The sequence below is a fragment of the Fonsecaea erecta genome (genome assembly GCF_001651985.1).
Source record: "Fonsecaea erecta strain CBS 125763 chromosome Unknown Scaff7, whole genome shotgun sequence".
Taxonomy (NCBI): Eukaryota; Fungi; Ascomycota; class Eurotiomycetes; order Chaetothyriales; family Herpotrichiellaceae; genus Fonsecaea; species Fonsecaea erecta.
This window is the reverse complement of record NW_017387250.1, coordinates 1,238,164-1,252,272: the sequence shown is the minus strand read 5'-3', so window position 1 is coordinate 1,252,272 and position 14,109 is coordinate 1,238,164. Positions and strand designations below refer to the sequence as shown.

At 54.0% G+C, this 14,109-nt stretch overlaps 9 protein-coding genes across 9 annotated transcripts; 3 read left to right on the top strand and 6 right to left on the bottom strand.

Annotated features, from left to right (window-relative positions):
• Positions 1 to 42: 42 nt before the first annotated feature.
• On the bottom strand, positions 43 to 1,443 carry AYL99_08313 (hypothetical protein; the record flags this gene model as incomplete). Its single annotated transcript, XM_018839821.1, has 1 exon — positions 43 to 1,443. One exon carries the CDS (start codon positions 1,441 to 1,443, stop codon positions 43 to 45), a length of 1,401 nt encoding a protein of 466 aa, XP_018690942.1.
• A 538-nt stretch (positions 1,444 to 1,981) lies between these two features.
• AYL99_08312 (hypothetical protein) lies at positions 1,982 to 3,712 on the bottom strand (the record flags this gene model as incomplete). The annotated part of the gene is made up of 3 exons (XM_018839820.1): positions 1,982 to 2,186; positions 2,247 to 3,257; positions 3,321 to 3,712. 3 exons carry the CDS (start codon positions 3,710 to 3,712, stop codon positions 1,982 to 1,984), a joined length of 1,608 nt encoding a protein of 535 aa, XP_018690941.1.
• A 384-nt stretch (positions 3,713 to 4,096) lies between these two features.
• AYL99_08311 (hypothetical protein) lies at positions 4,097 to 4,960 on the bottom strand (the record flags this gene model as incomplete). Its single annotated transcript, XM_018839819.1, has 1 exon — positions 4,097 to 4,960. One exon carries the CDS (start codon positions 4,958 to 4,960, stop codon positions 4,097 to 4,099), a length of 864 nt encoding a protein of 287 aa, XP_018690940.1.
• A 653-nt stretch (positions 4,961 to 5,613) lies between these two features.
• Positions 5,614 to 6,244, top strand: AYL99_08310 (lactoylglutathione lyase; the record flags this gene model as incomplete). The annotated part of the gene is made up of 2 exons (XM_018839818.1): positions 5,614 to 5,853; positions 5,960 to 6,244. The coding sequence occupies 2 exons, from the start codon at positions 5,614 to 5,616 to the stop codon at positions 6,242 to 6,244; spliced, it is 525 nt and encodes a 174-aa protein (XP_018690939.1).
• A 550-nt stretch (positions 6,245 to 6,794) lies between these two features.
• Positions 6,795 to 7,123, top strand: AYL99_08309 (hypothetical protein; the record flags this gene model as incomplete). The annotated part of the gene is made up of 3 exons (XM_018839817.1): positions 6,795 to 6,809; positions 6,862 to 6,971; positions 7,036 to 7,123. 3 exons carry the CDS (start codon positions 6,795 to 6,797, stop codon positions 7,121 to 7,123), a joined length of 213 nt encoding a protein of 70 aa, XP_018690938.1.
• A 318-nt stretch (positions 7,124 to 7,441) lies between these two features.
• AYL99_08308 (hypothetical protein) lies at positions 7,442 to 8,128 on the bottom strand (the record flags this gene model as incomplete). The annotated part of the gene is made up of 1 exon (XM_018839816.1): positions 7,442 to 8,128. One exon carries the CDS (start codon positions 8,126 to 8,128, stop codon positions 7,442 to 7,444), a length of 687 nt encoding a protein of 228 aa, XP_018690937.1.
• Positions 8,129 to 8,678: 550 nt separating this feature from the next.
• AYL99_08307 (hypothetical protein) lies at positions 8,679 to 9,539 on the bottom strand (the record flags this gene model as incomplete). Its single annotated transcript, XM_018839815.1, has 3 exons — positions 8,679 to 8,996; positions 9,047 to 9,377; positions 9,427 to 9,539. 3 exons carry the CDS (start codon positions 9,537 to 9,539, stop codon positions 8,679 to 8,681), a joined length of 762 nt encoding a protein of 253 aa, XP_018690936.1.
• Positions 9,540 to 10,700: 1,161 nt separating this feature from the next.
• AYL99_08306 (hypothetical protein) lies at positions 10,701 to 12,185 on the top strand (the record flags this gene model as incomplete). Its single annotated transcript, XM_018839814.1, has 1 exon — positions 10,701 to 12,185. The coding sequence occupies one exon, from the start codon at positions 10,701 to 10,703 to the stop codon at positions 12,183 to 12,185; it is 1,485 nt and encodes a 494-aa protein (XP_018690935.1).
• A 49-nt stretch (positions 12,186 to 12,234) lies between these two features.
• AYL99_08305 (hypothetical protein) lies at positions 12,235 to 13,194 on the bottom strand (the record flags this gene model as incomplete). Its single annotated transcript, XM_018839813.1, has 2 exons — positions 12,235 to 12,899; positions 12,951 to 13,194. 2 exons carry the CDS (start codon positions 13,192 to 13,194, stop codon positions 12,235 to 12,237), a joined length of 909 nt encoding a protein of 302 aa, XP_018690934.1.
• Between the last annotated feature and the right edge of the window lie 915 nt (positions 13,195 to 14,109).

The window sequence follows — 14,109 nt, the reverse complement described above, 5'->3', positions numbered from 1 at the left end:
TATTCACATCGAATATATCTCTCTCCTCCCTCCTGCCTTGCCTCATATCTTGCCCTTCTTCCTCTTGCTGAGCATCCAGCTCCAGTGCCTCGTCGGATCTTGCAACATGTCCCTCCAAGCCGGCAGGTCCGGCGCGCCAGGCCCGAGGCGCAGCTCGATGGCCTCGATCGCCAGGGCGAGGTACTTGCGGGCACCCCGGACGCTGCCGGCGGCGCTGTACACCAGCGCGGCGATGCAGTAGGCTGGGTCGAGGTATCCCTCCAGGCCCTCGTCGCGGAGCAAGCGCACCAGGCGCTCGATGCGTTTGATGTTGTTGGCGCCGGCGTCCGCGACTGAGCCCGTCGGATCTGACCAGCGCGACAATGCGGTCTGCAGCGCAGAGATCTCGGCCAGTACTGCATCTGCATCTGCATCTGTACCGGTGCCGTGGCGAAGGCAACGCCCGCACGTACATTTGAAGTGGAACGCGCCGGCGAGGTATCTCTGTCGCGTGGCGCGCGGGGCCAGCGGGTTGGTGTACGCGATGGTGATCTCCTCGCCCTGGTGGATGGGACGGGTCGCGCGCACGACGTGTGTCAGCGTCGAGGCGTTCACGTGGAAGATGGCGTTGGGCGCGCAGTCGTGGTTCATGCGCGACGCTTCGGGGATGATGGCCAGGTGAGCTTTCGCCGACGCTGCGGCCGATGCTGCGGCAGGAGGAGGACTTGCTTGATCCTCCTTCTTCTTCTTCTTCTTCTTCTGCTCGGGGAGCACCATCTCAAATGCGTTCGCGCTGGCGATCTCCTGCGCGGGAAAGACACTCGGGTCGTCGGAGTGGGAGATGGTGGCCAGCTTCAAGTACGCTTCACGCGACGGGGGCGGCAGTTGGGCCAGGGCCAGCTGCAGGAACCTCTCCCGCTCGTCTCGGGGGAGAATGTCTTCCTTGTACGCGAGCAGCACGGGGGTATACGCCGTGATGGTGTCGCCGCGGAGCAGGTCGCGCTTCGCCAGCGTGCCCATCCCCTTGCCCGGTACAGACTGAGTGTACCAGGCACCGGTGAAGGTGTTGATACGAAGCGTGTTGTCTGGCATGGGTGGTGGCTCTTGCTCATCCAAGAAAGCCAGAGTGACGGCGAATTCCACTGCGATGGCAGGCGTCGTGAAGATCGAGATGCCGCGGCCATTGCTGAAGAACTTGGCCGTGTACACGCACAATTCGCTGCCGATCTCGCTGAGATTCGCTGTACACGTTGGTTTGTATGACCAGGGGGAACCGTCATCTGACAAGATGCTGTCGTTGGACGATGCGAGGCCGAAATCGACACTGCTCGGCCGGTACGAGTATACCGGACCGGAACTGGCCTTGTCGATGGCGTCCTCATCCACTTCGGCCCCCGTGGCAAGCTGGAGGAGAGAAAGCCACCAAAATAAGCTGCATATCCGCGCACATGTCGTCGGTGACATCGCCTCTTCGGGCAGAAAACGGGGGCTCCTCCGCCTCAAAAGCTGTAGAAGAGAGAAGGACTAGCGGTCTACGGGGCGAGGATAGATTTCGAAAGGCGACATCGAGGGAGCCGAAGGACTGACCTTGTCTGCGGTATGGGATCAGGCATCCCGAACACACCGCACAGCTGGAGGCCTGTCAATCAAGAGCTGTCACTTTCTGCTGGCCGAGGCTCCAAGAAACCCCAAGAAATACCAAGCCATGCCGGTGATGTGGAGGATGTCGGAGCTGAATGTCCTGAAGATTTGTCTGCGCAACAATGGATCACTGCGTACTTGGTGCACGGTCTTACAACAGGGATCATGCTTCTGCTAAAACACCCTGCCCACGCCACTAATGCATGCCTTTGGTGACATGAGCTGCTTGTTGGTGGCCAAGTACTCCCTATTGACCCTGGCCCTTGGATATTACCTACTGCGTATAAACCCGGTTAACCTTTGCAGTTTGATCTTAAGAGTGTGAGCCAAGCAAGGCTCAGCCTGTCCCCTTGCAGACCGGTTATGCATCTATTGCTTCAGATCGACGTTCAGCTGCGGCATGCAGTCGCAGCCTGACCCCGTCTTTGGGCTTGCCAGTCAAGGTGACGGCCCATTTGATCGGCCCCGGCGACAAGTTCGATCCATCGAGCTGGTCGAAGCGCTGGAGGAGGCGGACCGTCACGTATGCAGCCTTTGTCAAAGCAAACTGTTGTCCGAGACAGATTCTGGTCGAAGTCAGGACCGACAGACTAGGTAGGTATCTGGTCGAAATCAATCACACGTACCTTGGCCCGCCGTTGAACGGCAGATATTCGAAGCCATACTTGTGATTCTGCCACCGCTCCGGCCTGAAAGTATCCGCATCTGGGCCCCAGAAGTCCGACTGCCGGTGCATCACATACACGAGATAGGCGATCTCTGTCCCGGCCGGTATGAAAACGGGCGAAAGGCCGTCCTCGCCACCGCCGAATGGTAGGCTGGTGTCTCTTACGCACCGCCGCCCGTTAAGCGGTACGCTAGGGTAAAGCCTCAAGGTCTCATTGATACACCACTGTAAGTAGGAACACGCCTTCAAGTCCGTAAAAGTGAGGTTTTTGGGCGAATGGAAGGATCCAAAGTCTTCGATGATGACTGATCGTAGCTTGTCAAATATCTCGGGATGTTGGACCAGCATGAGGAACAAGAAGCTCAGCAATGACGCGGTGGTGTCGCGGCCGGCCAGCAGAATTGACAGAAGCTGGTTTCGAATCTCGATAGGATCTCGAGTCTCACTGACGAGGCTTTCGAGGAAGACGTACTTTTCCTTTTTGCTGCTCTCGCCAACAGGATCTTGCTTTCTATCGCGACCCAGAGCTTTGTGCACAAATCGGTCGATGTAGCGATGGCACAATCGACAGTCATCCTCATGCTTCTTGGTCAGGACCACCGAGTAGAATTCGTTCAGCAAGAGCGCCTTGGCCATGCGGTCCTGACAAGCCTCGAAAGCTTCCACAAAGGCGCGGTCTTCGGCATTTTTGGCCGCGGCCTCCTCGGAGAGCGCAGATAGTTGAATGTTTGTGCTCTCTCCAAAGAGGAATTCGCTGGCCGAGTCCATGGTGAATCGGGAGATCAGGGGTTGGATGTCAGTGGTGCTCGTCCAACCGTCCGCTGCCACGGGAAGTGTTCTGAGCAAGTTTTGGACATGCTTCTCCTCCAGATCCAAGTCCTTGACCTGATCACGAGAGAATTGGGGGCGTAACAGAGCGCGAGAGTGCTCCCATTGCTTGCCATCTGCCGAAAAGATGCCGTGGCCAAGTCTGTTTTCAGCGGTCAGCGGCCTGATCTCTTTCCATTGTGACCGTCTCACGCCCACGACTCACAATGGAGCAAACGCGCCCGTGCGGATTTTCCCCAGCTCGAAATCCTTGAACTGAGTGGCCAGAATGGCCTGGATATTCCTCGGGTCGCACGTGAAGAACACCCGGTCGCCGAGCATGGACGTGTCGTAAGAATAGACTGTCTTGTTCGTGCGTAGCGACACATCGTCGAACACGCCTCGGATGTACTCGAGGACTTCATTCTTACTGTTTGCCCGCAGGAGCTTGTACATGTTCACAAGTCCCAGTGGATCCGGGAGGTATTCTTTGGGTGCTGGCCGACAGCCGAGCTGCTGTGCGACTGTAGCATGGCGACGCCTTGTATAAATAGAGGATATGAAAAGGTAAAGCACGAAAGTAAAGGCAATGGCAAACAGCAGAGCAATCGTCAGCATGATGTTCCGAGGTAATGCTTGGTCTGATGGAGGGTGTGTGAGGCGGTCGAATCAAGAAGGAAGCATACGGGTGATTATCCCAGTCGAGAGACTCAAGACCGGGAGCACATTGGCGATCCTAATGATCGTCTGGGGGCAAGAGCCTTTTCATCTATGTGCTCTCTGGAGCGATGAACGCAGGAAGGAGGAAAGAAAGAAAGACAAGAAGCGATTGTTACGAGGGGACAGGGCGCCTTATAATAAATTGTGTCAGAACGTACTGGGCCCAATGAGGCTTAGCATGGTACATGTAGATATAGTTATGCCAGAATACGAGGTACTCTGCACCGTACAGGCATATCTTGCCCCTTCCAACCTCATCTCTCCTTACAATTAGGTGCTGTATTACTGCTTCGAAGCAGTAAGCACCCATGCCTTACAGACCACACCCCCATCAGCCGCCTTGGCCTCCTCAATCGACTTTGCCACTGCAGCAGGCCACTCTTTCTTCTCGTCTGCTGACAACGTCGAAGCCACCGGCCCAAGATACGGCCCCGTCATGAAGTCACTCATCCCTGCCAACCTTTCCGCATCGCCCACCACAATCTCCGTCTGGTAGATGTCGATCTTGCCTCTCTCGAAGCCGGCGCTCATCAGCGTCGTGACGAGGACATCCTCCTGCATGAACTCCTGGCCCGCCGCGGGGAGCGGACCTGTGCTTGGTCTGACCTTTTTCATCGCCGCGTTGAGCACGGTCGCGAAGCCGAATGTCTCCCAGTTCGCGACGATCGCTGTTCCCCGGGGTTTGAGCGTCCTGTATAGTTCTTTCATGGCCAGCTCGGCGTCGTTGAAATTTGCGATACTGAAGTTGACGATGCTGAGGTCGAAGGTAGCGTCGCCAAACTCCAGGGCCTGAGAGTCGGCCACGTGAGCGTTGACTTTGGCTGGGCCTTGAGTGAGCGTCTGACTCTGTAGGGCGTCGATCATGGCTTTGGTGTAATCCGTGGCGTGGACGGTAGGTGTTGGCATGTTGGTGTTTTGGCAGAAGGTGAGTAGAGCAGAGGTTGCTGTGCCTGGGCCTGAAGCATTGTCGTGCACAGTGACAGAATCAGACGAGGTGAGTATGGCCTTGAGTCGTGGCTTGAGGGCCCCGTTGAAAGCTTGCAGGAGGAGATCATAGGTCGTGTTCGAGGTCAAGTGGGCATATTGGGGCGCCAGCAGGGTGAAGTATAGTTGGAATTTGCGGTCGCGGTCTGTCAGATCAGGCATGGTCTCAGGGCTGGGGACTATATGGGTAAGTCAAAGCCTCTCAGACAAGAACGACCAGATGTCAGTTCTATATTCAACGGTGACAGATCGAACAACCCTATTGCCAACCACCCAGAGATACTTATACCGGGTATCTAAATGTTGCTGTGTATTCAAGTTTCGTAAGGTCCCCCGAGTCCGTTGACGTCAAGTCATCCCATATAGTCCACTTCTGGCAGAGCACCCTGGCATTCGAATGGGGGAGAAAAGACCAGGTGGTGCCGCGTTGGAGGGCCTTGCAGAGGCGACCACCACGATGCTGCTAGACGACTGGAGGAGTATCAAAGCACGCAGATCTTATCTGTACTGAGCCGAATGGGCATGCGTACCCGATTGCACTCTTCGTCCACATGATCATTGTCGCTACGCCAGGGGGTTCCATCCATGGAACACAGGCGATTGCAGTCTTGGACACGGTCTATATGTCAGAGTTCTCTCAGTGTTTCCGGGGAACTTGTAGCCTCGGCCTTTCGGCTGAAGGCGCCTCCACCAAGACAATGAAGGCCTAGGTAAGGGAGGTCGACCGGACTGAACAAATATCAAACCAGGTCAATGCTAGACGATCACAGAGGTTCAATCTATACAGTCCAGTACCCGGGGCTCGTCTACTCATCATGTCGACGCCCACTGCAGACTACAAGTTCAATCAGATCGGCATCAGGGTCTCCGACCTCCAGCGATCCCTGCACTTTTACCAGGATGTCCTGGGCATGAAAGAACTTGGACATATGGAGTTTGACACCATAAAGATTTGGTTTGTGGGATATCCCGAAAAGGATGCCGGCGCAGAGGGGAGCGCGACAAAGAACCCGGTTTTGGCGAGAGAAGGCGTGCTCGAGTTGATCTGGTCCGAGGTAGGTCGTCACCCGGACGGACTCCAACACAATACCATGCATTTGGAAGCATAAAAGCCCTGGGCGATAGTGATGGTTCATGTGGTAGGGACTAATTCTGGCTCAGAACTCCTTAAAAAACATAACCAACGCCAATGATCACCCAGGATTTGGCCTCATCAAGCTCTGCTTCACAGTCCCAGATATATCGGCCTGCATGAAGCGAATGGAAGACAACGGGGTCAAGATCCTCAAACAACCTGGCAGCCCACACGGTCTGGATGTGGCGGCTCGTGCCATTGGAACGGAAATGCCTGATCAGGGGAAGAACCAGGGACTTTGGACGGCCGTCACTCGAGTAGGCTTCGTGGAGGATCCTGATGGGTATCTTGTCGAGATTGTACAGTATTGAGCTTGCTTCCACGGGAGTGATGTGAGTCCCCCGTTGTCCTCCAGAAGACAATAAAGAGGAGGATATCTTGTCATGTCTTCAGGGGCTCATGGTTGTCTGTTGCTGAAACAGAGCACGGGGTATCTGATAGAGTCACCACCAGCTCCAACTGGGGACGAGAAATCAGTGTCTGCAGAAGAAGGCCAACAGATAATTAATTAATTGAGGAATGAAAAGATGGGATCCGTCGACTGATACCTTAGTCAGCGGCTTGCGACGGCGAAGGCCGATTATGTATTGCGTCACTGCACGTTCCTTCTGCAAAGTGGGCTGCGTCGGCTCCTTGACACCCCTCCAAGTCATCCCTTCACACGACCTTCTGACCCTTCATCCATACCATTCACTCTCCAACGTCGCGGAATCTTTGTCTTCTTTACAAAACCTTAGATTTCTTCGCTTCTCCAGTTCCCGTCTACTCTTTTTCTTCCCAGACCTGCTTCTGCTTCAGCGTTTTCTCGCAAATCGCAGTCGATCTAGGCACCCCTGTTTCTCCACCATCACCGCAGTCAAGATGCCTCTTTTCAACGTGAGCTGCCCCTTTTCGCTTCCATGCTGAACCATGACTGATATGGAACAAGGTCACCCTCAAGGAAAACGCCTCTCCCGACGAGCTCAACAAGGCCAAGGAGAAGGCCAAGGCTGATGGAGGAGAGATCAAGCACGAATTCACTCTTATCAAGGGCTTCACGTAAGTCCTGACTTCTCGGCATTCGTGTGCTTTGAGCCGTCAATCTAACATTCTTTGGCTATAGTGTCGAGTTCCCTGACGACAAAGTCGGCGTCCTTCAGACCAACGAACACATTCACGTCGAGCAGGACAGCGAGGTCAAGACTCAATGATGTGCCAGGTGGCCTGCGCATCCCACGGATTGACTGGGTCGACGAGGAATGGACTTTTCCACAATGTTTCAATTCACGAGCTTGATGTTGTACCAAATCCGACTTTCATGAGCTTGATGACACCCTTGTCACGATGATCGATGATCGTAACGGACATCCACACGGTATACAATCCCAGACACTTGCAAGGTCAAAGAACGCATGGGCATGAACCAGGTTTGGGGGACACGACTTCAAGTCGGATACCATGGACTAAGATGACACAATAAACCACATTGATTCACATCTCCATGCTCTTTCTCTGTACATCTTCCTCCATTAAAAATCCGTCGCCCTCCCATTGTATGTCCACTCTCCACTAGGCCCCCATCTTAGCGGCTCGTTCTTGGGACCCCCAATCTCGCCCGTCTTCGGGTTCCTCTCCCCCTCGAACTCAGGCTGCGCCCCTCGCACCAAGTTCGGGTGTAATTCCTCTCCCGCACCACTCGCGTCGATCACGTGGTCATACGAGTCCTGTGGTGCCGTGTGGCCCTCGACACCTCCGTCGTCAACGACGCTGGAGGCTATCCTGTACACGCGCTGGCTAATCATGGCTTGCGCATCGTCTCTCTCCGACGCCGACGAGTCGGGCGACTGGTTGATCCGCGGTGGAGTCCGCTCTGTGCGCGGCGTCGAGAACGCCCCGGTCGACTGCCGCTGCAGCGCCTCGAAGATCTCCTGCTCCTCCTTGGGCAGCCGCGGCGGCGCGGGCATGCCGCGGAAGCTGAACGGCGAGGCGCCCCCCGACGACGACGGCTCGTCCTTCCTCAGTCGTGCGGAGTGGCTCAGCTGTCGGGCATGGCTGCGGGTCAGGCCCGTGCGTGCACATGAACACGGATGGACATGTGAGCTGGAGCTGGAGCTGGAGCTCGAGACCGAGATGGGCCGTGGGCCTGTGAAGAGGTGCGCACGAGGAGCGGCGCAGAGGGAGGGCGGGTGTACAGGGAGCGTGGTGGCGCGCTTCATTTTTCTGCTGGGTGGCGGGACAGAAGGAGTGCGTATTGGACTTGGGAGGGCGGAGGCGTGCGTCTTTCGCTTTTTGGCCTTTCGTTTTCGAGTGACTGGTGAGCGAGCGATAAATCGACGCTGTGTCCCAACGCCGTACGTAGGTAGGTGTATGAATGAAGATGGTTTGGCCCACAGGTTCTGAAGAGTGTGTTTGCCGCAAAATTATAACTAGCGATCTGCAGATGGACCGGAATTGTAGCGGGTCGTCGGAAACTGCACCGGCTGTTCTTCGGAAATCATAACGATAAAATCTTAGTGCGAGGCGACGGAGACAAGGATAAACGAACGAGGCATAAGAAAGAAAATCCCATGGTTCAAGTGCGAAAGGATTGAATTATCTTGAGCTCAGAGCTCAAGATTCCGACAAAAGTGTCCCAAAGGCATTACTGCTCTATGACGCCGTCTCACTGAAAAGAAGCGGAAACAACAAAGCCATTAACCAAGAACTAGCCGGAGCAGACCAAGCTCCAACCCCACAATGCGACAGCCCTTTATAGAAGACCTTCATTCAGGATGGGGTCGGAGTGGTGCTTGTCGTTGGCGTCGTCGATGAGCCTGAAGGCGGCGACGCACCGGCGAGATCTGCCGCCCAGGCTCCGCTGTCAAACTCCGCAAAAACTTGAGTGATCTGTCCCCACGGGTTGATGGTAAAGGTGTCGATACCCTTGACCTCATATTTCCCGGATCCAATACCCTGTCCGACCCATCGCCAGGCGATCTTGTCGCAAGAGAAGAAGATATCGAGCGTGGTCAAGGTCGGAATAGGGGGTTGTGCTCCTTGACCACCAATGAACGCCGCCTTGCTGGGGAATGTCGGACCACCAAGCTACCAACTCGTCAGCTCGTACTGATGTCAAACCCTTTGAAGGGACTTACTGGGAAACCGGCCAAGAAATTGATCGAGTCACTGGTGTCAGTGAAGTTGTCCGCCAACAGTGCATTTGCCTTCGTTGCGAAATCCGGAGCTTGTGGAGCAGTCAAGAATGAAGAAAAGGTGTTGACGATGTTGGTAGCTTGAGCTGCGCTGACACAAGTGGACGTCGGTGCCGTGACCCCGAGGCAAGAACAGGCACTGCTATAGCGAGTAGCTCCACTGCAAGCCGAAGCGTATGCTGGCACTGTCGGAGAAGGTACTGGACTGAAGAAAGCAGAGCAATCTGCCTGTCGGGTGGCAAGAGGTGGCTGAGCTGCTGTGCCCGTAACAGCCCTGACAGCTGTTGTTAGCTTCGACCATAGTCAACCTCATGAGTTCGTACCTGGCGCAGTTGTCTGCAGCACAAACCCCTCGCTCGAAGAATGAGCCGGCACCGAACGGATTGGCGGCCACAAACGACACGCAGGTGCCGAGAGCGAAGAGAAGGGACTTCATGGTGGGATGTGATCTGGAAATTGCTTCAGACGAACGGTGGGCTCTTTGGCTGCTTCCCAGAAATGCCGGTGTCGAGATGTTGAGTTGAGAGAGAACAGTGAATGTGAAGAGGAATCGAGGACTTTTAAATCATTTCGGAAGCAACAAAAGGACAGGATAAAAAGGAGTTCACCACATTCAAGCTTACCACGACATGTCCATACAATGGTAAACAATCTCAGACAAATCGAGACCGGACAGGGGGCTCAGAAATGGATTGGAACTAAAATAGAAGCCCAAAGCAGGATTCTTTTGGTCCAATCTAAACATGTGTCACAGAGTGGTCCAGATTGCATGATACGGAAGACATCGACTGGCGAAGCTCGCTGAACAGCCTCATTCGATACCAGGAGTTGATGGCTCATCTGGATCAGGGACTTCAATACCTCAAGGCTAGACCATCGTATCCGATGCAGTTGACATTGCAAGGAGGTCCGATAGACCGGTTGTGGCTTGAGACAAGCTTGGGACCTGTCACTCAACGTCCAGTGGCACACTTTAGATGGTTGGAAGGATCAGCAGTCGAGTTCTTAACTCCATTATGGATGGGGGAAGGATCCCTTGCATGACCTGCAATTAGGGCCTCGTAATTCTCCTGAATCTGGAATGTTGCGGCCTCGGATGGAGATTGGGCTCATGGCAGGGCCGATATCGAATTTTTCGATTGGAAAAAGCTCTCAAAGGTCAAGGTCCGACTGAGCTGAAGGAGAAGGGGAATGGAAGTAGTCGTGGAATTGAGGCCTAGTGAGCCTCGTCGATGAACTGGCCCCGGCACGGCCGGGAATCCACCCCACAACTCGACGCTGTCTGACTGTAACTGGCATCCCGCTATCATGCTGTAATTAATAGGCGTTGTGTGGTGTCTGACGGTCGTAGTTATGGTCGTAACTGCCCATAGCCCAAACGCCCTCGCTGCGCCGGATTTCCCCGCATGTTGCGCCTCCAAAAAAATCACTCCAGGAGGAAAAAAGCAAAAGAAAACAGTGACTTCAGTGTGACTCAAAAGAAATTTCTCCAATAGACCTAGATAAACACTCATAGACTGGCCTCTTTTAAAACTCCTCCAGTCAACCAAGGAATTCTCCCAGTGCTCTTGTCATTGTGCTTATTGCTGTTCCTAAAATGGCGTTCTCGTTGAGCAAGAGACTGGCCTGCTCTCAGCTTTCCAAGCTTGCTGCTCCTTCACAGCGAGCTTCACTTAGCTGGCGACGATACGCCAGCGCCGCTGCTGTGCCCACCTCTTCCAGCATTCCCGTCCAAGATGAAACTCAAATCAGGCACGAAGCCTCTGTGCCCAACCCAGACCCTCCTTCCGACTCGCCGACGGCGACCTTTTTGAATCAGTCTACTCCTTACATGGTCCCTACCTATGTTCGGCCCCCTCCAATGATGGTGCAAGGAGAAGGCTGCATTTTGTACGATAATGAAAATAGACAATATCTGGACTTCACTGCTGGCATAGCAGTCACTTCTTTGGGCCACAACGATCCCGAAATCACAAGACTGATTGCCCATCAGGCACAGCGATTGATCCACGCGTCCAACCTCTATCACAATCCTTGGACCCCAACACTCTCCAAATCCCTGATTGAGGAGACGCAGAAGCAGTCGCCCGGCTCGCCTCTGACTCAGGTCTTCATTGCCAACTCTGGCGCAGAGGCCAATGAGGCTGCGTTAAAATTTGCTCGAAAGGTTACATATGCAAAAGACCCGGAATCAAAACAGAGAGACATTGTGTCATTTCATGGCTCTTTCCATGGCCGCACCTATGGAGCGCTTTCGGCCACTCCAAACAAGAAATACCAGGCCCCATTCGGTCCCATGCTGTCTGGCTTCCGTTATGGAAAGTTCAACGACGTTGAGGGCGTCCAGCAGTTGATCAACGAGAACACTGCAGGAGTGATTGTTGAACCCATCCAGGGTGAAGGGGGTATCAACGTTGGAACCCCCGAGTTTCTCCAAGCCCTCCGCAAGCGGTGTGATGAAGTGGGTGCAATCTTGATCTTCGACGAAATCCAGTGTGGCTTATCAAGGACTGGAGATCTCTGGGCCTATACTGCATCCGGAGTGCATCCCGATATCTTGACAACCGCCAAGGCCCTGGGGAACGGCATCCCTATTGCAGCAACCCTCGTCTCAGGCAAGACTGTGGCCCCATACATCAAGACAGGCGACCACGGGACAACCTTCGGCGGCAATCCTTTTGCATGTCGAATTGCTCATCACGTCTTTGGCCGACTCGCCAAGGCTCAATTACAGGAAGAAGTCCGAGTTAAATCGACCCTCTTCTTCAGCGCTTTCGAGACCATGAAGGAAAAGTTCCCCGGCGTCCTCTCTGAAGTCAGAGGCAAGGGTCTTATTGTCGGCTACCAGTTGGCCGACTCGGCCAAAGACAAGGCAAATGAGATCGTTACGGCTGCAAGAGAACGAGGCCTTCTAGTTATCACCGCTGGCGACGGTGTTATCAGAATTGTTCCCCCGCTTGTTATCTCGCACGAAGAGATAAACAAAGGGCTCGCAATCCTTGAGGACGCCATGAGCGTTGTTTTCAACAAGCCAAGCCAAGTGACAGGCACCACAGGTCAGCAGGAAATGGCTGGCCGCTGAGAAACATTGTGGCTACGAAATTATCACTGGCCGAGCCCATCGCAACGGGCTATGTTCTCACTTCGCCTTCTGGCACTTGCATCCCATGGATACCCCGGTAATCTGGACGTCGAGCTACTTCCCACTTCCCAGTCAAGATCTGGCTTTCCTCAACCAGTCTGAAAACCTCGACCTTGAGTGGTCTACAACATTTGATCATTTCCTTCTCGCTGTCACTCCCGAACCCCCACAAGGACAGATCCCCGCCTGGGCAAGTTGACAGAGCCATCAGGAGATCCTGTTCGGCAAAAAATTCGATGTAGTCGCCCGGTTGAGCAGGGCACGGATTCATGAAGTATCTCCCCTGCGAATCCAGGCCGGTTACCTGGAACAAGTTGATAACATCGTGAACATCTGACTCGTTAAGACCGAAAGGCAAGACAGCTCTTGTGAGGTTGGAGTGACAGTGATAGTCGTACGACGCCTCAGGTCCCGAGAGCAGGGTATTGATATAAGGGTCGCATCTGGTGCCAAGGAGGTCGTGGACTCTGCCTCCAGTCTCATCAACTCCATACCAGGAGAGGGAATCAGCGATGATGGTGCACAATGGCCGCATATACGGTAGGCAGGACCAGAGACGATCATATGTTGTAACGTGTGATGAGTGGAGCTGTTTTGTGCGGGAGGCCCAGAACCTCTCACGAGGGTTATTCGCACTCCAGATGTTCAGATCCCCTACAGGATTGGTCAGAACGCGAATACTTATGCAGAACTCTTCTTGCCTACCAACTTGAGGCCCCTCGGGCGTGCTGATTCTGATGATACTCTTGGCTGGAGCCTTCCACGCACGACCCGAACGGATAGGCAAGACAAATGACTCGACAAGCTCCCTGGGACTCTGCTGGATCGACTGATACAAGTCTTGGTTGACTGTCAACGGCGACCCGGCCGTAGGTAGATACGCAGGCTGAGGAGTAGGCAATGGTTTCCTCGCTTTCAAGCGTTCCTCATTGGATTGAGGGATAGACATTGTCGTTCAAGAATCTCACCAAAATCCAGTCTTCAGATTGTCGCCTCTTGCCACCGAGAGAAGTCCCAGATCTCTGCTCGCCCTTGTGTCCATCACGCAGGATCCGAGCCCTATTTATGGGCATCGCGACACGGACATGTCCGAACTGGCAATGTTACTTACTATGTTATCGAAGCTTAATGCTGCATTCCCAATCTACTCCAGAGAATAATCATGTCTGCTAAATCTGCTTTCTGCCATGAGCATATAGTTAGTCACGACTTTCAAGGCCATCATCGTCGCCAGCCGAAGGGCGCTTGAGCTGCAAATCGCCACGAGGCTCTGGTCTGCATCACGAAGCGCCGCTATTGCCCAATCCGGACCTAGTGAAGTGTGCTGTGTTGCGGCACCCAACCACGGTGGTGAGCAAAAAATCCAAAAAACTCAGTAACCCTGCTGAGGGCGCATCAACGCACTGCGAGTGTAGTCAGCGACTCAGAGCTCCTTCCAGCCTAGCCAACAGAAGATATATCTCTTCTGTGCTTACTAGGTGAAAGTCCGATGGTGGTTGGTCTTCCTTTTAGGCGAGGAATCTCCGGAGCATATGCCCAGGATGGACCTAGTCAGCAAGAGCCGAAAGTGGCAAAACAAGATATCAATGAAGTTAACAATGATGGTGCTATAGATGGTGTCAGGGTTGAAGATTCCTGGGCTCGGCTGACGAAGATCCGTACCACGATGAAGCAAATTGCCTCGCTAGCGACTCTCACAATCATGAACGCTCTGTCTCCAAATTCGTCGATGCTCAACATTGGCTATTTGATTAAATGCTTACGTACCCCAGCACAACGTAGAGCAACAGGAGGGGCAACGGACGGAAAGACTTACCATCGGCGACGATATGATAGAAAGGACGGAGATCAGTCCGGCAATCCA